At 46.4% G+C, this 21,900-nt stretch overlaps 1 protein-coding gene across 6 annotated transcripts in view; it reads right to left on the reverse strand.

Moving 5' to 3' along the window:
- Positions 1 to 21,900, reverse strand: part of LOC119185244 (uncharacterized) — a 548,537-nt gene that overhangs the window by 494,923 nt on the left and 31,714 nt on the right. For 2 of the 6 annotated variants that reach the window (XM_075890595.1, XM_075890597.1), the window contains one exon: positions 16,871 to 18,040. The exons of 3 other annotated variants lie outside the window; for them this stretch is intronic. In XM_075890595.1, the coding sequence (XP_075746710.1) occupies positions 16,956 to 18,040 (1,085 nt within the window). In that variant the 3' untranslated portion in view covers positions 16,871 to 16,955. Of the gene's footprint in view, positions 1 to 3,442; positions 3,530 to 16,870; positions 18,041 to 21,900 lie in introns of those variants that run through there. One more of the 6 variants, XM_075890599.1, reaches the window with a different exon arrangement.

Below are 21,900 nucleotides of genomic sequence, written 5' to 3' on the forward strand. Positions count from 1 at the left end.
ACATTCACTTGTCAAACAAGTGTAGGCAGTAGTTGATAATCAAAGAAGATATATGCACGCACACTACCGACGCTACGAATGCATGGACCTGATAAAAATATGCACGAACATACATGCACGCGACCATCGCACGTGCATTTCTGTGCATGTATGTACACACCCATGCCAAATAAAAAAATGACTGCAGCCTAATTTCAAAATGGGTAGCACTACGATTTGCAGAGAAAAGAAGCATATGCGAAAAATACACTCGCACACATAACTCAACAAGTTTTAATTGATTGATATGTGGCGTTTAACGTCCCAAAACCACTACATGATTATGAGAGACGCCGTAGTGGAGGGCTCCGGAAATTTAGACCACCTGGGGTTCTTTAACGTGCACCCAAATTTGAGTACACGGGCCTACAACATTTCCGCCTCCATCAGAAATGCAGCCGCCGCAGCCGGGGTTCGAACCCGCGCCCTGCGGGTCAGCAGCCGAGTACCATAGCCACTAGACCACCGCGGCGGGGCACTCAACAAGTTTTCTAAAGCACTTGTTTATATAAACAAACTATGCTCCGTGCTTAGAGAAGCCCGAATATTGATAAGAATGTACACGCGCTACATAATGGTGTACCAACTGAAGAGAATTAGGTTATCGTGGGCAAATTAATTAGAAAAAACTACCGTAGTGTCCAGCATCTCCTTTGCAATGCACCATTCTCCATCGTACGTTGTCTGCAACTTTCGAAAAGTGATAGAATGATATGTTGCCATTTTGCCACCGCAATGCCAAGCATTGCAGCATACTTCAATGGCCTTTCGACATCGCTTCCTTCTTTTTCGGGCTCTCGAGTGCAGCATGCTGAAAAATGGCAGTGGCTTAGCTCAGCTATACCAGGATATACGTAGCGTTAGCAAAGGTTCAGCTGATTATTCTTAGCTTTTCAGATATCATGGTTACAGCTGTTCCAATGACACACACACGGTATACGTATTATGTGGCACTTGTATATTTATTTTGCCGGGCAACTACTTCGGGATTTGATGAGCTAAGCTTCTCCGCTCTACTGCACCGTTGAGCAGCATTTGCACTCTCCTTCTTCATGGTTATACCACAGTGGCAAACCCCAGTCAGAGGCGCTATCAAGTAGCTCCAGCGCAGTGTCAGATGGCGACTGCACTGGAAAGGCACGCACGTCGGCGTCCATATGTCTACTAAGGCTATGACGGCCCTCTTCTGGAAAGTGCACACCGGCGGGGGCGAGTCGCGCGTGGCCAAGTGCGAGGGGGGTGCCGGCTCCAGTGCGTGACACCACTGATCGTCTGCGCAGCGCATCGTATTGCGCGCAATTGGAGGCGAGCCGCGCGCGACGGCAGTGGCGGAGTATCATTGCGCATGCGCAGACCAGTGCCACGCGAAATTGGCTCAGCGAGGCCAGTGTAGCTAACGCTACAAAATAAAGGAACTATGCTGCCACATCTCTGCGTGCGCAACATGGTGACAGGTCCTTTCAAGGTTGACGCTGTTAGTGCCGTTTCCAGGCGCGGCCGCCAGGTGGCTAGCGTTTAGTAGGAGTTGTGAATACACCACAGACCCTTTGGCGGTCCTCGGAGCTTCGACATTTCTGCGCGTTTTCATCATCAGTAGAGAGATGGCACCAAGGGCGCGCGTTGGGCTCGCTCTGAAAGTCGTCCTTTTTTACGTTTAGAATAGCGCCACCTCCACGGAACATTGTCTCTCCTGCGCTCACTTATCAAACTCGTGATTGGGGAGAGCACAAAGGTCACTCAGTTGCTGGCGCATTTGTCAAAGGATAAGGATAAAAACATTTCATTATGAAATTTCAAAGAAAACGGGGCGGGTGCCTATTCCAAGACACTTATGGTAACCTCTGCGACAGCTCAAGCTCTCAGATTGAGTGCCCGGCAGACCTCGGGGGTGCTGTCGAAAAGGGTGCCTTCTCACTGTTCTGGGGTGCGGGTGGACCAATGAATTGAAGGGAGGGGACGCTAGAAAGGGACTGACAAAGCGGAAGCTTTAGCACAACAAGCAGTATGTGTGACATAAAACATGTCATGAAATACTGCGTGTGTAACACATGTGTGGTGTACGTGATTCTCTTAAGTTGTGACAGGTTTTACGTTGGACAATCTGGTCGATGCGTCAATGTTCAGCTGAAGGAGCACGAAAACCTTCTACCCTCGGGCACTGGCGGTAACTTGCTGTTCCACTGCAAGTCGTGTGGTTGTACGCCCCTTTTTGATAAGGTGGCAATTTTAGGTAAGGCTATGACACAGTGTGAATGGGAGATTATTGAGGCATTCCATATCTGGAAGCCAGGTCCTAACAAATGTGTTAGCGCAGCTTCAGTTTATCTCACCAGGAAAGAATGTTTGTTTCTAGCAAACAGGTGATTTGCCTAGATTAGCTTGCTTGGTGTGTTGATTTGTTATCTGCGCATGCATTGTACAGACTTGGGAGGAAAGTTTTTTCCGAAATAAACGTTAGTTGTTAGTGTCACACCTCTGCTCTTCGTCTCTGTTCCTGCTGCACTGCTTTTTCCAATTTCGGCATTTTGTGGCTTTTGCTGTTTACTAAGTATGTACCAACTTGCCCAATAAATAACTCTCCTGTTCCGCTTTGTTAGCGCAAGTGTAACTGTTTGTATGTTTGCGTAGCACTGTCTACATAAGCATTTGGCCTTGACTGGCTGTATATACACAGCAATAAGATCAGGTTGGGCACTTTCCAAGAGTTCTGTGTACCGTTCTCATAGCCTTCGTTTACCACAAATCGGTGTAGGTGCAGCTTTGTAGTTGAAGTACATCGTAATGAGCACTTGGCATCCTCCCAAGCATAAGGATAATTATACATTCTGTTGATGCAGCCTCTTAGCAACTCAGTAATAAACGAAGTTTTGCCTTGTTGTTTTATGTTTAGCTGCTATTGCTTATCGATTATAGGACAATCCTTAAATGTGCTTGAGATACCCATTTATAGCATGGTCCTCATCTCACTATAGCAAAATATTTGTCTAATATATTCTGACACATCGGTATTTAAATTGTCCCTTCAAATAAACAGAAAATGGAATGACATGTTGTTGCTTACAACTTGAGTCACCATGCATAATTTTAATATTGAGTGAAATTTATGCAGGCACCCGTGGGCTAAGATTACGGTTCTGGACGGTCATAATGAATCCAGACGGCAAGCCTCAATAATTTTTATTTACACGAATATGGCGTTGATGTCGTATAATTTCACGCAAAATGACATCCTTTTTTTTTGTCTACATTAAATTGAGCATTTTTGGGGCGTTGTTATAGACTAACGGAAAGAGCGGACATCATTCGCATAAAAAAAAAAAACTTATCCTTTCGAATAACCCAACCTTGGTTGCATCACTAATGCGGATAATCAATCAAAGAAAGCTGCGCGCTTAGCAGTTACCTTTTTATGCCGTAATTGGAGTACAAGTGAGTGCCTCTGAGCATTTGTGAATAAACTTGTCAACTGTACATTCATTTCATAAAGAACTGAAAGAGAAAAAAAATTTAGATGCTTATTAGCGGTTATATTATTTAATTACCCAAGAATATGAGATTCCTTGCTTTTTCTCGACCAGCATCCATGAAGGAAAGAATGAATACAGTCGTTCTGCAGCAGTGCGAATATATTTCGAAAAGTTGATTCGAGCGCGAAAACTTGACACGATCACACACACGCACACACCCATGCATCAAACACACCTAGCGCTCACTTCCAAGTAATTTATTCATAGCTCGAAGGCTTGAATATAATGATATGTGGGGTTTAACCTCCCAAAACCACTTCATGATTATGGGCTTGAATATATACAGGACATATTGTGCGCACACACACCATAGAAGGCCAACAGCATACATTATCAATACGTACACTTAACCAATGGCATAGCCTCAGAGCGATAAACTGAAGTTCGCTTGGTAACAACGAAATTGAAGGCGCTTACACAGTGGTCTTTATTTTTTTCAATGAAAAGGCCTCTAACACTTCACGTGCAGTTTTACTTGCGCTTCTGCCGAGAATCTTCGTCTCAGAAAATCGTGCGTCACAGCCACACGAGATGACATGCGCAACCAGGTGCGCATACTTGTCATCTCTTTTTGTTAATTTTTGGGCGTGTTCCCTTAATTGGTCATTAATACACCGTTCGCTTTGGCCAATGTTTGCAGGATAAGGGTATGGAGTACACAACCGCCATGGAACACTTAACAAAGGCCCTCTCATGTTTCCCCTGGCAGCCGCGCTTCTTCCTATCGCACACACGTTGGCACAGTCTTCTAATTTTTTCTGGTGTGGAAAACACCATCGGTATGCCGTGCCTGGCTGCGACTTTCTTGCGGTTGTGCGAGACCATATGAATATATGGCACAACTTGTGGCCTAGTTTTTAAGGACTGGGTAGTAGTCATCGCTTTCCGTGTTCCACGTTTAAACTTCTGCAGAAGTGATTCAGCAACGGCCGTAATGACCGATCGAGGGAACCCAGCAGCCTCTAGTCGGCTCACCTGATTGAGGAAACTAAGTTTCATGCTGTGTGGGCACGACCTCTTTAGCGCTGATTCCAAGCAAAGAGGCGCAACGCCCCTCTTCACAATCTTTGAATGGGCAGAATCGTACGGCAACAGCTGCTTCTCAGCACAAGGATAATAAGATCAGCAAAGATGCTCATTGTTCCACGTGAGGCTTAAGTCTAAAAACTGCAGACAAGCTTCTTGAGGCAATTCAACAGTAAAGGAAAGCCCTCGTCCTAGTCTTATAAAAACGTTTAAAATAAAATCAGGGGACGTAAGGTCGCCCTGCTTATCTAAAAGAATTAAAACATCGTCAACGTACCTAAAAACCTTTAAAACCTCCCCCCTCCCCCTTAAAAGCATTGTCCAAGTCCCTATCTACATCCGCTAAAAAATATCGCAAAGGGCCGGTGCGACACAGGAACCAATGCAGATTCCTCGCCGCTGAAGAAAGGGCTTTTCGTCAAACATAATAAAAGTTGCATTGAGACAAAATTCTAAGAGCAATAAAAACTTGTCTACATTAACGCCCGCGTCATTGATAAAATCGACGTCATCATTCTCTTCTATGCAGGATTTTACAGAGGCTAGAAGCTTGTCATGCGGCACGGAATAATACAAATCTACGACATCCACTGAAAAGGCGTTGCCTGTAGTAACGCGAGACCACAAAAAGTCTCACACATCATTTGAGCCCTTTGTACAGAAAGGGTCATTCACCACGAGATTCTTTAGCTTGCTCTGAAGAAATCCGCTAACGTTAATCTGCCAAGACCCTCCTTCACTAACAATAGTGCGAAAAGGTACATCCGGTTTGTGTGTCTTGGCTGAGAAAAAAACGTTGATGTTGCTCCCTGTGCTGTTCTTTAAATCCTTAGCTAACATTGTAAGTCCCGAATTCTTGCAAACATCAGCGAACTTAGACCTAACTCGAGTCACTCCCAACTTAACTGGGCGGAAGTTCTTCTTGATAGCCGCTAAGCCTTTTCTTTGTATACTCCCTCAGGCATGACCACAAACCAATTTTCTTTGTCGGCTAGCATTAACGTTAATTTGTGGTTTTTAAAGAACGACACGATGTTATTCAAGCCTTTAACATTAGGTCTACCTTGATTCTGCGGTGCACATTTCGACAAACAGTTCATACCAACTTGTAGGTTTCTGTCCCGGTCTTGTTTGGCCTTCACAGACAAGTCCCTGTTTAGTCCGACAAGTTAATGGGCAGAAATGCGAGGCGGAACGGCAAACTTTGGTCCCTTCCGAAGCCATCTCTCGATTTCTGCCGGAATGTATGCGTCCTGTAGCACCATAATGCGCTTCTGTTCTTCCTTTCTTTGCTTATCAAACACCTTGAGCAGTGGGTTCAGCACCTGCTTCCACCTCACTTCCGTGAGTACGCCCAGTTGCTGCCTCAGCCATCGAAGGTGTTGAGCAGCCTGCCATTGCGCAAGAAGACTGTAGTGGACCACGTAGAGCCAGTCATGAAACAAACGCACCTGACACCGAAGTTCCGCCTTGAGAATCTTGCAGACCCTTTTGACATGTCTCCAGGGTGGTTGAACACCTCCAAATAAGGCACGAACTTCCTCAGGAGGGAAACCGTTGCGTATGCAGAAGGCACACTTCCTTGCTTGGCATGTGGCCTCGATGATGTTGCGCACAAGTCCATCAATTATTGACACAAGGTCTAATGGGTTAAAAGACAGGCCCACTGTACTAGAAATGTATTGTAAAAGAATGTGTGGTTGGGCTAGTTGGTAGAGCATTTGGAAAAGTTAATAGCGAATATAGTAGGCGGTGTTAGAAACGAACTTGCACATGTTTTAAGACAGCTGTGAGTGAGTCTGCCAAAAGGTGTTACACTTAGACGGAATGGCTTTGAGAAAGATGATGAAGCTAAGCCAGGTGACAGCTTGTCTAGCGGGGGAAGCTGTTCATTCAAGCTATAGTGTTTAGATAGTTTCGGGGGTGATGTTGTTTGATATCCTTAATGTTCCGTCTCGAGATACGGTGCCCTTGCTTCTCTACATGGCACTGCTGGTCACGTTAACACGATGCCGAAACTCACACTGGTGGCTTTTGCACTTCTTGCGTAGATTCTTGTAGTAGGACGAGAATAGTATGACTTTAGATTGCTCTTGTAGACTCGGAAGGCTTCCTGACAATCAGCGTTATCCTTGGGTTGTTGACGTTTCATATCAAGCCTCTGCAGGTGCTGCACGAATATGCTCCCCTTGACCACTTCAAGTGTCAGGTAGTCCTGAGCGTGTGCCTGGCCAATGACCTGGCTCGCAGGTGCTTCAGACTTGAATGAAGATTCCAAGGCCGACGACGGTACTTTGTACGACGAGGACGACGATGCCACAGGATTTTGGTTACGCCGGGCTATGACATCGCCAGGGGCAGGAATCTCGCCCACGTTCAGAGGCAGTGGAGGTTCGTTTACGTGCTCTCTGACCATTCCCGGATTGTCGGCGTCAATCTCAGCATCGCAAATGATGGCGAACATCAACCTGACGTTTTCGGGTGTATGAGCCTGGCGCATGATGCCGTTTCTCGAGACATCACTGCAGCAGTCTCCAGACGACTGGTTGATCATGGCGTATCTCACTTGGCCAAAGTCCTCGTTTGCGCCGGATCCCTGCATGGTGCTGCAGCTGTGAAGTGTGGCACTCACACATCCAGCACTGGTCTCTGGCATCAGGCGCTATTTTCTTGTGGTATTTGGCGGCGTAATAGATGGTCGTGGGGTCCATGTACTTGGTTGAGTGAAGCATGTAGCAGTGCTGCATGCACGCACTTCCGATCGTCGACTTGCTTGGGGGGCAGATGAACCGGATACCTTACCGCCAGGGTCGGGCTTGAAGAACATGTGGAACCAGTAGTAGGGCTTCACGTGCTATTGCTTCTCACTTGCTGCCCTGCAGGTACAGGGCACAGCGTGACGGGTAGTACATGCATTCACCCTCTTGACCTAGGAAGTAGGACTGCCTTAGCAAGCTGTGGTTCAGGTACAGTGTACTAGAAAGGGCAGTGAAGCGGGCGGAGAGAGCGACCCATAGGACCGGTTGACGCCGCCGCTGGCGAACGAAGCAGCGGCGCTGTAGTCGTCCAATCTTGAAGGCGGCTGCTTCGTATTGCCGTCGTTGCCGGTTCCTTGGCTGGAACGCGCTTGTTTGGAAGTGATTCTCCTGCTTTTCTCTCATGCTATAACGTTCGAATGGCTTCTAAAAAACAACGCTTGAACGATTGCTTCGCTCCTGGATGCAGCACAGGGTACTCTCGAATGAAACAAACGGCGAAGCTTTCGTTGTTTAAAGCGCCCGCAGACCGTGAGCGAAGAAGCGTTTGGGAACGTTATTTGCACAGAGGCGACAAGAGACTAACACCGGACTCTGCAGTGTGTGAGCTACATTTTGAGCAGCGTTTCATCGTTAGGGACTATGTGCACATCATCAACGGCACGGAGGTACGGATTCCTCGCGGGACGCCAACGCTAACACCCGACGCTGTTCCCAACATCCTGCCTAACGTTGCCCCGCACTTGAGCAAGCGCTTGGCTCCAGAGAGAAACGTAAGGAAGAGATCCGAAGAGGATGATGTGCCACGAAAAAGGCGACGGCTGTCCACTACGGACGAGCCAGCTGTGCAAAACAGGTCTACTTCAAGCGTATCTGATGTCCTCAACGAGCCCACGGCGAACGACGACGCCCTTGCAACGATTGCAGCTTTGAGGGATGTGAAACTCCCCAACAGGTACTGGACATTTCACAAACTTCGGGAGGTTGACGGTGCGTGCGTTACGTCTTGTTCACTGAATGCTTCCACGGGTGAAGTGAAAGTAGAAAAGGCCATGTTTTTTACTGTGAACGCCGACGGTGGTATCCACTTGAGAACTTTTGTTCAAGGGAAATCCGTAGCAGAGGCTGCTGTTTTTACGATGCTGGACGCAGAAGCGGTATTGGACCAAGCATCTCTACTGCATTTGTGCAAGGGTGCGGGAACGCAAGGTGATTCTTTGACAGCTAACATAACTGTGAATTTGCAACGCCAGCTTGAGTTGAAGTCGGGAGCAGTTTTTAGTGTCAAGTGCCTTGGAAGCACCAAGAAAGACGGAACGCCCTGCTTCAGCTGTAAGTACTTGAGAAAGGCCCTCATCACAAGGCAGTCGCGGATCAGGAAACGACACAAGACATCAAGGGCCTGCAGTAGTACTGTGAAAAAGCTGAAGGTGTACGCCTGCAGGAACAAAAGGCTCGTGGTGAGGCTGGGGAACCTAGCAAAAGATGTTCATAGGTTGAAGGATGAATCTGCTGCGACTGCTGAAGAAGTAATAGCAGCAAAGATAACCTTGCTGTCACCAAAACAACAACTTGCCGTCAGACAGTGCTTCGAATCAGCAAAAAGAAAGAGCCCTTGCGGGATGCAGTATGATAAAGAATGGATGCTGGAGTGTATTCTGCTCAAGATAAGAAGCCCGAAGTTGTACCAATATATGAGAAAGCAAAACATTCTTGCTCTGCCAAATGAGACAACCATCCGAAAATACACAGCTCAATACAGAACTGGCTATGGTTTTAATGAAAAGATGTTAAGTGCGCTGAAAAAAAAAGTGGCTGAATTTGACAGCTTCGATCGACATGGAGGTATTGTCGTAGATTAGATGAAATTGTCAGAAAACCTGTCAGTAAGTGCAGATGTCAAAGTTGAAGGCTTTGTGGATTTGGCGCAGTACACTCCTGAAGAACAGCACTCACTCCTACACAATCACGGGCTTGTCGTAATGTTCGTGCCACTTGTGGGTAGCTGGACACAGGCGCTTGGAACATTTGCAAGTCACGAAAATGTCAAAGGCGACCTTTTAGCTAAGATTGTGCTCGAGGCGACAGTGCTGGCGGAGAAAGCAGGTTTGTTTGTAGACTTCCTGACCTGTGATGCGGCATCATGGAACAGGGCGATGTGGAGAAAATTCAATATACATGCTTCTTCAAAGGAAGTTGTCTGCAAGGCTGTGCATCCTGTTGACAGCAACCGCTTTATTCACTTTTTCTCCGATTTCCCGCACCTTGTAAAGAATGTGCGCAACCGACTTTTGAACACCACATTTAAAACACCTGAGGGACAAGTTTCACTGCAGTTTGTTAAAGAAGCGTTCAAACTTGACAGTGATTCTGTCACCCTGAAAGCGATGCCAAGTATTACTGCTGTTCACTTAATGCCCAATAATTTCGAGAAAATGAGGGCAAGTTATGCTTTTCAAATATTTGGAGACGGTCCACTTTGGGCCTTTTTCATTTATCGTACACATCTGCAGAGACGCTTTTGGAACATCGATGCCACGGAAAGTTTTTTAAAAGGATGAAAGCTCTGATTGCTGTTATGACTGGCAGATATATTGCAGAAGCCGTCCAGCCAAACTCTCCTAGTGTAGGAGTCATAAAGAAAATGCTTGAGTTCCTAAACAAGTGGGAGGACCACACAGACAAAAAGCAGTTCCTCAGCCAATCCACAGCAGAAGGGTTAAGAGTAACCCTTACCAGCACTCTTGAGCTCCTCGACTACCTACACAAGAAAGTGGGATACACGTACCTGATGACATCTCGACTCAGCCAAGACAAAGTTGAGAACTTTTTTGGAATTGTAAGGATGTCTTCAGGCTGCAATACACACCCGACCCCGCAGCAGTTTCTCCTCACAGTGAACTGCCTGTCGTTTTATAACCTTGCCCGTAGCGTAACAGGTGGAAATTCAACAGCAGATACAATTAGCTCCCTCCTCAGCATTGAAGACAATGAATTGAAAGGCAAGAAGAAACTGATGAACACAGTGAATTTGTACTTGAACAAGCAAGCTCCTGCCAACGAGTCAACGTTAGGAAATTCTGCAGAACATCCATACAATGTCAGAAGAAGCGACTCGAGGCTGATATGTCACATTGCCGGCTACCTTGCCAAGAGGTGCGTCTTACCAAGCAGTTGCCCTGCTTGTACTGACTGCCTTCTTTCAGCACAAGATGGGCGTCGCATGCCTGCAGCAGAATTCATCAAGCACATCAACCTGGGTGGCCTGCATTACCCCTCACTTGGAACTGCTGAAGTTCATCTCACGTCTTGAAGATGTGTTTACAAACTGCTTCAGTGGACGCAAACTTCATAGCGAGAGTGTTAAGGATGTGTTGCACATGATTCATCATGCTTCCCCATTGCAGGTTGGCTGCGAAATTCATGCCAAGAGCCTAAGAGCACGCATTGTTGGGTTTTACGTTACTATGCGACTGCACTTTTTTGTGAAAGACGAGAATAAGTCAAATCTGCTGAGGAAACGTAATTCAGCCAAGCACCTCAAACTAAGCAGGCTAAACTAGGTGCATGGCAACTCTCTTAACATGCATTATGCTTTTGCCTGCCTCACTTGCTGTTATTTTCTGAGATTTACCTTGCCAGCTGTGAGGATTTGCTGAAGCAAAGCAAGCGGCTTCCCTTTTGTATAGTAGTTCAGTTATTTTTCTACCCATTACAGGGTAATGTTCTCATTGCATTAGTGTGAAAAACAATTTCATATATCAATGCCCTGCGCCCTACTGCCTCATGTGTGTGTTCTCAAATTGTGTGATGTATTGTCACTATTAAATCACAAATTACAGAGACCATGACCGTGTGTCCATTTTGTGAAATGCTGTAGCTCGTCTAACTGCTCGCCGCAGCGTGCACGGTCACTATAAATACAATCGGCTGCTCTGCCAGTTTAAAGAAGTTCCCACTTGGCTTTCTGCATCAGTGGTGTGCTAGTCTTCTCTTTCAGCTTGCTTGACTTGCGTTTGGGGCACGACTTCTATTGGTAAATTTCAGTGCGCTTTTCAAAATAAATTGTTGTTGTGGGCATATATGGCTGTTCAAATTTGTGCACGAATGTTTTATTATAGCTGTTTCAGCAACAAGTACAGCTGATTCTGCGTCACGTTCATTTTCGCGATCAATAAAAAAAAAATTTTTTTCAGGCCTTGCATACTATGCTGTTGACAGGGGTTGCAAGAGAATGAGCGCGTTTCATAGTTGTGGCGACTAGCTACATTTATGCTCCTCTCACACGGCATCCCTATTACGATTACCCAATATCCGAATTTACTCGCTCTCAGATTCGTCTGCGCTTTCAAATTCTGTGGGCTAAACAAACTCGATCCTGATTGTTAAAACGGTTCAAAAATGTTCTAATGGGGCTCAACTGCGATGGAAAGTGTCCGTGTTTTCGAGAGAGTGGCTCTATTCAAGCCCCCAGTACTTTCCCAAAATGCGTTTGCATCTGTGGGAAAACCAATCTGTAGAGTAGTTTCTGGTCCTTAGCAGATAACACAGACTAAATAAGTGAAGTGCTTACGCGCAAACATCTGAAGCACAGCTACAGCGCGCGTCGAGCACACGCGAGCGTCGCAGTGGATGCTACGTTTCGCGTGCTCCTCTTCAAGATTGGTCGATCGCAGCGCCGCCTCCGGAGTCACGCGGAAGCTGCCACCCGCTTCACTGCCCCTTCTAGTACACTTTAGTTCAGGGCATGAGAAACAAGGCCCTTGTTGTCAACCCGCATGGTGAATCTGCCGTTTTCCTTGACAATCGAACTCTCCACAGCGCACCTTCCAGACAAGCACTTGCATTGAAGCGTGGTGAATTGCATGGAAAGCAACAGGTCTTTCTGCGGGTACCTAAAACTCGCTAGACTTGTACTTGATGGAGTCGGGAGACCAAGCAAAGGCGAAGTCGCTGCCTGCTGTAGTGTCGATGGAAGAAAAGTTGTGAGGTCGGCCGAAAGTAATGTCGTGGCCTGCTGAGACATTGATGTGAGGTGAGTCATGATGTCAATCAAAAGTGATGCTGTGGCCCGTTGCGATGTAGGGGTGAGAGGGGTCGAGAAGCTGGTAGTAAGCAATGTCGCAGCCGGCTCCGACGTCCCAGTGAGTGGGGTTGAGAGGCCGTTCGTCGGCGAAGTCGTCGATGACTCAAGCAGCATCAAAGTTGATGCAATGGTCCATCTTTTCGCTGTGTTCTGTGAAAGGGCTTCATGCAGCTTTGAAGCTACTCACGTCATTTCGGTGTTGCCGTATCCTTTCCGGAAAGCGTCTCACCGATGTAAACGGCATGGCTATTAGTGCATGAAACTTTGAGACTAACCTGGCAAATTGTCTTGGCAGCTGGTCTTTTTGGCTACGGCATGAGTTGCCAATTCTAATTTTTCATGCCCACCTAGATACCCTCCTTCCCAAACACCCTTGGCCAGTTGCTCGCAGATTCCCGGAATGTATAAAACCGCGAACCGGGATGGTTGCTTGGGTGAGGTTTCACTGTTAGTGCCACTTTTTGTAGAAGAGGGCATGTGGGGATTACTTTTCTGGTCTTCACATCGCTGGCATACTCAGTGAATAAAGCTGGTGTACCCATTGTTCAGGAAGTCGGTGCCGATCCCTTTTCTTTTTTTTGTTTTTATTTGGAGCTGGAGACAGCCTAGCGTGCCTCAACAGCGTCTTGACAACTGATGCCAGTGTAAGGTGGGGTAGTTAAACCTGAAATGTAGATACTGCCCGGAGTGCACTGGTTTTCCATAAACCAAGAAGCTCAAACATTGTTTCACCTCCACTCTCCTTTTTTTCCCCGTTTTACAAAGCACATCCAGAAAAGAAGGAACGTGGTTCTTTTATCTTCCACGGTGAACAGAGTCACCGGCTCGGTTGAATTTAGGTGAGCTAGAAAACTGTCAATATTAGACTTCTTGGTATTGTAGAAGACGTCATACACATATTTGAAAAACGTTTTTGGGGGTGCAACAAATGTTTCCATGGCTTATTTTTCGATGTGCTTCATCGTCATGTTTGCTGCTGTGGCTGAAATGGCAGCACCCATAGCAGTACCATTAGCTTGTTTGCAGAATTCACCTGTGCCAGAGAAATATGTATCATTGTGGCACAACTCCATCAGCCGACACAGTTCGTCCGTGCTGAGGTTCTTGTTTTATTGCAAGGTGGTTCGAGCAACTAAAGCCCGCAGTCGTACGGGCGCACTCGTGAACAGAGAAATGACATAGAATGACATGAGGCTCCCGTCACTGCAGATAGGTTGGTTGACCCTTTTAACCTGGCGCAACCCACCATGGGCGACCAGCCAAGAATCGAGTGGTGCCTTGCTATATAAAATAGCTTGATTGTAATCTCAAAATTTTTGACCTACGATTAACAAAATGGACGAGTTTCTCGCAGGGGTAAGCATTTCTCACAAAGGAAAGCTACAGCGGCGAAGCTTCTGCACATGTGCTACTATGCGAAGTAGACCGCTATGTCATGCTTTCCATGCCGTAATGAAAAAGTGATGGCTGTTCGCGACAAACGTTTCAAAGTGATGCAGACGGCACTAGGCATTCGTGATACGCGTAAAAGGCGCAGCTTTCACACGCATTCAACAGCGTGAAGTGACAAAGAATAAATTTAAATAAATACGAATATGTTAATGATGTGAGCTGTGTTACGTGTCAGAGAGCTACATGCAAAATCTGAAGACAGTATTTTAGGAGAGAAGCTCCTCTTAGTCTAACCTTGTCCTGCGTCAGGCGTAACCGAGAGAAGAGACGAGAAAGAAAACAGTATCTTCCGAACAGTACAATAGACGGCGGTGTGTCATTGAAGTACATACAAACTAAATTCTAAAGCGCGCTGTACCGCTACTCTCGGATTGGCTGCTATGTGGGTTGTGCCCGGGTGCGCAAAGGAGTGCCTCTCTCAGTCTCCAGAATCGTTGCCGTACATAGCGGACCATTGGTGGGGCGTAGATGAAGCAGAGTGACGGGTGCAAAGCGCCGCAGCGCCTCTGCTTCATTGGTGCCTTGCTAGTGGGGCATGGACAAAGCTAAGTGGAGAGCCTAGCCGGCTCGTGCTCGTTGCCAGACAGGCAAACAGACAGACGGACGGACGAACAGACACACGGCAGACCGACGGACGCTTCCCCCCACTCATCATCACTCACTTCATCGATAAGCTATTTTTTTCTTTTCTCACGTAGGAAAGAAGCACACAATTGTACGACTACAATTGATAGCAGTAGGATACGTGCGATTTGGCTCTGTAGCCTTCACTGCAATGCCGAGAAAAGTTGTCTGCAACTATAGTGGCGACACGATCCTGTGTCCGAATAGCATGCGAAGTGTCCATTTTCTGAAGCATCTTTGAACGTTTGGAAGGCCATAGTATCCCACCGCAGAACCGTTTCTGCTTATGAGGCGCAGGTAGAGCCGTCTTGACTCTGGGTGATTTTTGAAATTTCCAGCTTTTAAAAACAAAACAGAAGAACATTATGCATCTCATGTAGTGCAAGGAGTCTCCTTAACACATCATTTATTGCATGGCAGAAGCGTAGGATCATGCCAGGCGTCAAAAATGTCAAATAAGCAACGAGTGAGTGCTTTAAAGGCCCGGGTGCTTTAAAGACAAAAAACACATCAACAGTGAACAGCTGCATAAGTCTGCGTGTTGCCCAACGGACTCGCAGTGGGCCTTTCGCCGATTTGCAAAATGAACAACTACGGCATAGTGTGCACTGAACTGCGCTGACAGAAGGCATTCAATTATACAGTGAAACGACCAATGTTATGTGCACAATCATTCACTTTCTTACATCACGGTTGAGGTATGCACCAAGTACCAAAGCAGGCTAGCAATTTAGGGGATGTGGACAAGGCTTGATTATGCTATCGCGCTCTGCTCTTTGAAAGAAAACCTCAAGAGTCGCTTTTTTTTTTGTTTTTCGATGAATCCACCAAACACACAAGCAGAGTAGTAGTAGGCCTTGGAATGCATGGAATGTTATTTTTCATTATAGGTAGCTTGAGTAATAAGATTATTGTACCTGGGACTCATGGCGTCGTCAGGCTCATTCCAAAATGTCCCCCTCATGGCGCACAGTTGCTGATAACACCGACATTTTTTACATTTTCATAATTAACCTTTCAGTCGGACTGAAAATGTTATTTGCATTAGGGTCCCTTTAAAACGATGTTGGCTGTAACGCCTTACAGGTAACAGCGTTACCATGGTGACTTGTTGCTTTTTTTCAGTAGCCTAACATACTCCCTGCCACATCTGAATTATAATGAGTAATGTACTTACTTTACAGTTCTTCAGTAGCGTTAGGTGTCAGGTAACTTTTTTTTTTTTCAAGGATGCCGGGAGTTTCACAAAAAGCTCCTTTGCTGCATAGGTGCCTCTATTGCAGAGCTCGTTCGTACATTCTTTTTTCGCAGTGGCAGAGTGCAGCCATCGTTACCATCCAAAGCGCCCGTCGGGAGCCTATTTAGCGTATCTGCAGAAGCACTCGTTAAAAGGCGAGGCAATTTTTCCTATGGCAACTTCGAAATGCACCGTTTTCTAAATTCTGCCTTAAAATCCTTGAAATAATCAAGCACTAGTATAAACTTTCTTTTCAATGTTGTTTGAGTCTTTCCATTAGCCTCTGTGAGTACGTGTTTCAATAGTTACTCAATTTTTCCACGAACGAGGCTGACCTTGAACACTTTTACACAAGTATCTTAACTTTTTCGGCAAATACACAGCCTAAAGGAAAAACCATACGTACACAAGTATCGTTCCCCAGAACTAAATGGTTTAGGCATAATTTTTTGTATGTTTTAACATCTGCCTTTAAAGGCACATCGTGACTTCTGAATTTGTTGGGTTGCCATGTTTTTTTTTATTCAAGAAGAGCCCTGTTGTTGAAATCTGAAAATTGATTTTTTTTAATGTTACACTGAAGAAAATGCATTTATCATGTGCCAGACTTAGAAGCTATTCCATGCAACCTAAAAGCAACCTTAAATCCCTAAGCTATAGCGCCAAGCTCGGACACATTCGTGCAACTTCTGGTTAAATCAGTATTTCACGTAAAGTTGTTGCTTCAGCTATAAAATCTATATTTCAAATACTGATATCAACTTTACTAGACTATTAATTAGAATGCGAAATTGCTATTTAAGATTTATGCTGCCAAAATGCAGAGATTAAATATTTTTTACCACGGAGTAACAGCTGAAGTAACGGGACATTACTTTTTTTAGTAAATATAACACCAAACGTGCTACCTTTTTCAGAGGTAACATAGGGCAGTGACGTTATTTTTTGTTGGAATAACAAGTAATGCATTCAGTTACCTTTTTAATTCAATTCAATTTCTATTTTTTCAGTTAATACATGATGGATGGTTTCGTTGAGTTAAAAGGTACACAATCAGCTTCACAAGACCCAACGACCAGACTATACAAAATGATACAGTATTCGGCAACACCTACAACACTGCTTTAAACAACAAACTCTCACTCTCACTTTTATTCAACAAACTCTGCTCTCTCGGCTACACTTCCTCTTCGAAGCCTATAGGCTCCTCACAATTGTAGCTTTTGGATTTTATGCACGCGGGAAATGTGGGCCATGAAGTGGTTCCTTCGTGAAAAGGTTCGATTGCAGTAAACACAGGAGTAGGGACGCTCTCCTGTGTGAGTGCGGATGTGGAGCACGAGGGTATGTTTGATGGGAAAGGACGCATTGCAGTAAACACAAGAGAAGGGACGCTCTCCTGTGTGAGTGCGCATGTGCGACAATAAGTTCGGTTTCCGTATAAAGGATGCATTGCATTGAACACAGGAGTAGGGACGCTCTCCTGTGTGAATCCGGATATGCTCAGTGAGGGAATACTTAGTCACAAAGCGCGCACTGCAGTGGACACAGGAAAAACAACCCTGTCCTGTGTGCTTGCGAACGTGTCTCAAAAGATTCTTCTTCTGTTTAAAGGATGCATTGCAGTGAATGCAGGAGAAGGGACGCTCGCTCGTATGAGAGCGCATGTGCTGATTGAGATCGTATCTAGTCACAAACGCCGCACTACATTGCACACAGGAAAAGCAACGCTCCGCTGTGTGGAGGCGGACGTGTCTCAATAAAGAACTTTTACGCTTAAAGGATGCATCGCAGTGGACACAGGAAAATTGACATTCTTCTGTGTGAATGCGCTTGTGTGCCACGAAGTCGGTTTCCATCACAAACGATGCATTGCATTGGATACAGGGAAAGGAACGCTCTCCTTTGTGGCGGGTGAGGATGTGTTTCACGAGGCTCTTTTTCTGCACGAAGGATGCATTGCAGTGGACACATGAAAATGGGCGCTTCCCAGAGCCAATGCGCACGAGGACATCGACGGCATCTTTCCGTGAGCAGGATTGACTGTCGTGAACACAGGAAAGGGGACACTTTTCAGAGTGAGTGCGCATGTGAGCCTCTAGCTTGGAGTCTTCAGCGAATGAACTAGGGCACATGTGGCACTGGAAGGGGTGTTTGCCTACGTGTCTCCGAAGGTGTCTGGCCATAGTTGACTTATCATGTGTTACATAGAAGCAGTGTTCGCACGAATGCAGTCGACGTCGCACAGGCGCCGATGAAGAGGACTGTTCCAGATATGCAAGAGACAAGAAACCTGCAAAACCACCGAGAAAAAACAAAGGTAATAAAAATTGTGTCATGAGCTACATGAAACTCTACTACCACACAAGGTTGCCAACCACAGGCTAATTAGCCTACTTCTAGGGTATTTTTATAATTTTTCTGGCATTGTGGGATAGTAGTGTGATAATACAATGTTTTTCTCAGGTGTAGGGCAATTTGTACTTTTCACTGATCAGTATCAGCAAACTAAGCAGACAATCGACAAGACATCCTCAAGAATATTATTCTTAATTACATGCAAAAGCTAAATCTTTCTTTGAGCAAAAACTTAAACCGTCTTAATTCACATCACAGTAGCAAACGGTAGTCACGAAAGATAATATGTCAATCTTTCGAGGGTGTGCAATAAATACGATCAAGAGACCCGACGAAAAAGGAGGTAGCTATCGCCCCTGTGTGTTACAAGAGTGCGAAAGTTTTCTTGATGACAGTAAAAAGAGTGTCTCCTCTTTAAAAACAGGTAGATAATTGTGCTTAGCAAAAATCAAGATTATATTATTATTATTGCTAACATTATACCATTAAGGACTAAACTTAGGTGAATTGACATTGTCTTTCTATAAAAACCTTATAAATTAATAGCCCCAATCTCTGTGCCTTAGTGCTAGATAACCTTACTTTGACTTTTTTTTTGATACCAAAATATACTTCACCACTATCTTTCCAACGTTGTCTCCAAAACTCTATGCTTCATGTAGACTAGTACCTTGAGATGAACACAAGTCAATGCCCTCACAGTCATTTAAACAGGTACCATCGTTTTCTTACCTTTCCCCCACATGAGCCTTTCTCTTCTGTACTTAATCTTGTTTTACAGCTATGCATGCCAAGGCAACCCGAGCTTGTAAAACAGCTAATTGCTTCTATTTCCTTGAATGATCGTAAAGTGTATCCTTGCTCCTTTTTCCCATTTGGTAGTTGCCTAGGACCCCTTTTCTCCCATTGCTGATATCCTATTAACTTTTCCACTTCCATGTTTAGTAATTTGCTTAACACTATTTGTCACCATATCGCTAACACTGCGCGCCGCATACTGGCCGAGAAGTCTCCCAGTTCTCTTTATCAACCGAGCCAACGATCTTATCGTACAAATACTGGAACGATGCCCCTTTTCCGCTACTTTCTTTCACCTTGGTTAAACTTTCTTCCAAATTATTCTTCAGATTAGTTTTCAGAGCACCAACCAACTTCAGCACCATGACTTGTCTACATGTGGTACACTGAAGCGTACAATGAAGGGTAGTCTGTACTGTTAAAACTTTCAACGTTGTCAGGGCTTTCCAGGCGGCTGCAGGATGACAAGGATGCAGTGCTGCATTCTTGAAGAAAAAAATGCCCGTGCCGTGCCTTCAACCGAGCTCGATCCGAGGCCAAAACAGGTTCCGAGCGAGAGGGGCAGGTTACTCTCCTAATCACCAGGGTATAATAAAATGTAGCCCAAAGCTTTTCCTCTGCCATTGTTCATAGGACATGCAAGGGTGCAACGTGCACTTGGTCTGCAAACGACCAGTGTCCCTTTTTTTTCCGCTCGTCAACCCCTCCCCCATTCTTCCATTTCTCCGTTGGGCTAGCTGTGAAAGAAGGACACTCTTAAAATAGTTACCTTCACCAAAAGCATATTCGAGGCCAAGCCAAGGTCCTCACCCAAAAACGTGATTGTGCTACGAAGTTTGGTGTTGTGTGGGAGATCTGTTTGGGAACTTTCCTTCTCTCCAGTGCATTATGAAATGTGTCGTGCCGCTTTCATGGGTAGGATGACAAATTATTGAGCATCACAGTGCCTGAAATAGGGGATGATTCTAGTGTGGCAACTCCAGCATCACCTTGGCTGAAAAAGCGGACAATGCGCCCAGGGTTGGCCATGCTGCTATTATAAGCAAGGGACGTGTGTCTTTCAGAGTTTATCGGTTCGTTCCAAGTTCGTCAGTCTTCTATATCACACTGCAAAGCTTCATCATAGTTCCTGGGGGTGCTTTTTTTCTAGCAGCTGCTGGCTTTAACATCTCTAGAATTTTGAGCTTGGTACCAGCAGCTATCGACAAATCTTTCTTTGAACACCCTGTTACGTCGAAGGAAGAGAAAAGGACCGAAATGCAATGGAAGAGGGTGCCGCAGTGGCGCCTGGCCGGTGCCTGCGACAATTCCATTGGGCAAGGCACTCCTTTAACACGTGTGTTATCTCCATGGCTGTTGACTTATAATTTTAGATGCGGAGCAACTCTTGCTTGGGTTTATGTACTGCTACGTCATGCAAGCGTGTCGCCAACCATGTCATGACGTCATCGCCATCGACGAGCACATAAAAGCGAGACACGCAAAATAAACCTTCCTTGTTCTTGCTTGGTTACTGAGCCGTTCACTTGCGATGTAACAGTGGCGACGAGGCACGAATCGACGCGGTGGGAGGAGGCTTTGAAGCGCGGCTGCTGAAACAGGCAGCGATGGCGCCGCGACAGGCGCCTGCATTCACGGAAGAAGAAGGAGGCTGGTCCGCCTACAAGGTACGCTTCGAAGCATACTTTCAAGCACAGGAAATCACAGACGAGGCAAAACAACGAGCCCTGCTGGTGGCGGCTCTGTCCAATGGCGCTGTCAAAGTACTTCAGGGACGATGCCACCCCAAAAGCGTGAACGACCTCACCTACAGCGATGTCATCAAGCATCTGCAGAGCCACTACGAGCCGCAGGTCAACGAAACAGCAGCCAGCTGCCGATTCTTCACGCGCACACAGGCAGAAGGTAAGTGAGTGCGGGATTTTGTAGCCACCCTTTGCCGTATGGCCGAAGACTGCAATTTCGGCGACATGTTGCACCGCATGCTGCGGGACCGCATTGTATGTGGTGTTCGAGACGACGACGTAAGACGTCTGTTGTTGACCCGCGGTTCCCCGACTTTGAAGGAAGCAGAAGACTTCGTAATGGCTGCTGAGGCTGCTGCGGAAAACGCGCAGCACATGCAGCCACTGCCCTCCCCGGTAGCCGACACAACGAATTTTGTCCGGCTGGGCCTCTCACGTTCGAAGTCGAAGAAAGCAAGTGGGCTATCTCGCGATGAGCATCGGCCTTGCACCCGCTGTGGTGCATCCTCGCACCAAGCGGATGATTGTCGTCATCACCGAACAGTGTGCCATCGATGCCGGAAACGCGGCCACTTGGCACGAGTGTGTAGAGCGTCGGACGAAGGCGCTAATCGGAGGCAACAAGCGAACGCCCTTTCGCAAGACCCACAAGAGAGTTCGGACGACTGCGAAGCTTTATACACGCTGACTGCGCATCAAGTGACAAACAGCGCGCACGTAAAGCCTATTTTGCGCCAGATAAGTTGAAACGGAGTGCCGCTGTTATGACCGCCATCGGTAGGCGCCATGCTGTCGCTGAGAAGCGCAGCCGGGCCGCGTTCCCACGCCTGGAACCCAGGTTTTCTTGGAACCAGCGTCGAGAGCTGACGGGGGAGCGGCGCTCTTTTAATCCTCAAACAAGTAGCCGACTCGCCGAATGCCTATGCCCGCCAGGTATTGTCCCTGCTAGCCGGCGGATGAGACGTCATGTCGCCACGAAGCTGTAAGCCGTTCCAGAGGGGACAACAAAGACAGCGTATTCCTTTGAAGAAACGGCGACCGCCGCCACAAAGTGCCCTGCTAATTGAGCGGACAGATTGGCGGACCGTTTGATGTCTGCTGTCCGAAGCTTGGGACCCCTCGACCAGCGACATACACGACGAGCAAGAGCCTCTCTGGCGCCACCTTTAAGTGCAGTGATCTTGACTCGAAATTGGATGTTCACGTGCGCCGTGCATGCTCGTACTCCTCACCTGTTGTGTGTGTGTGTGTG

This window comes from Rhipicephalus microplus, chromosome 3 (assembly GCF_043290135.1).
Source record: "Rhipicephalus microplus isolate Deutch F79 chromosome 3, USDA_Rmic, whole genome shotgun sequence".
NCBI classification, from domain to species: domain Eukaryota; kingdom Metazoa; phylum Arthropoda; class Arachnida; order Ixodida; family Ixodidae; genus Rhipicephalus; species Rhipicephalus microplus.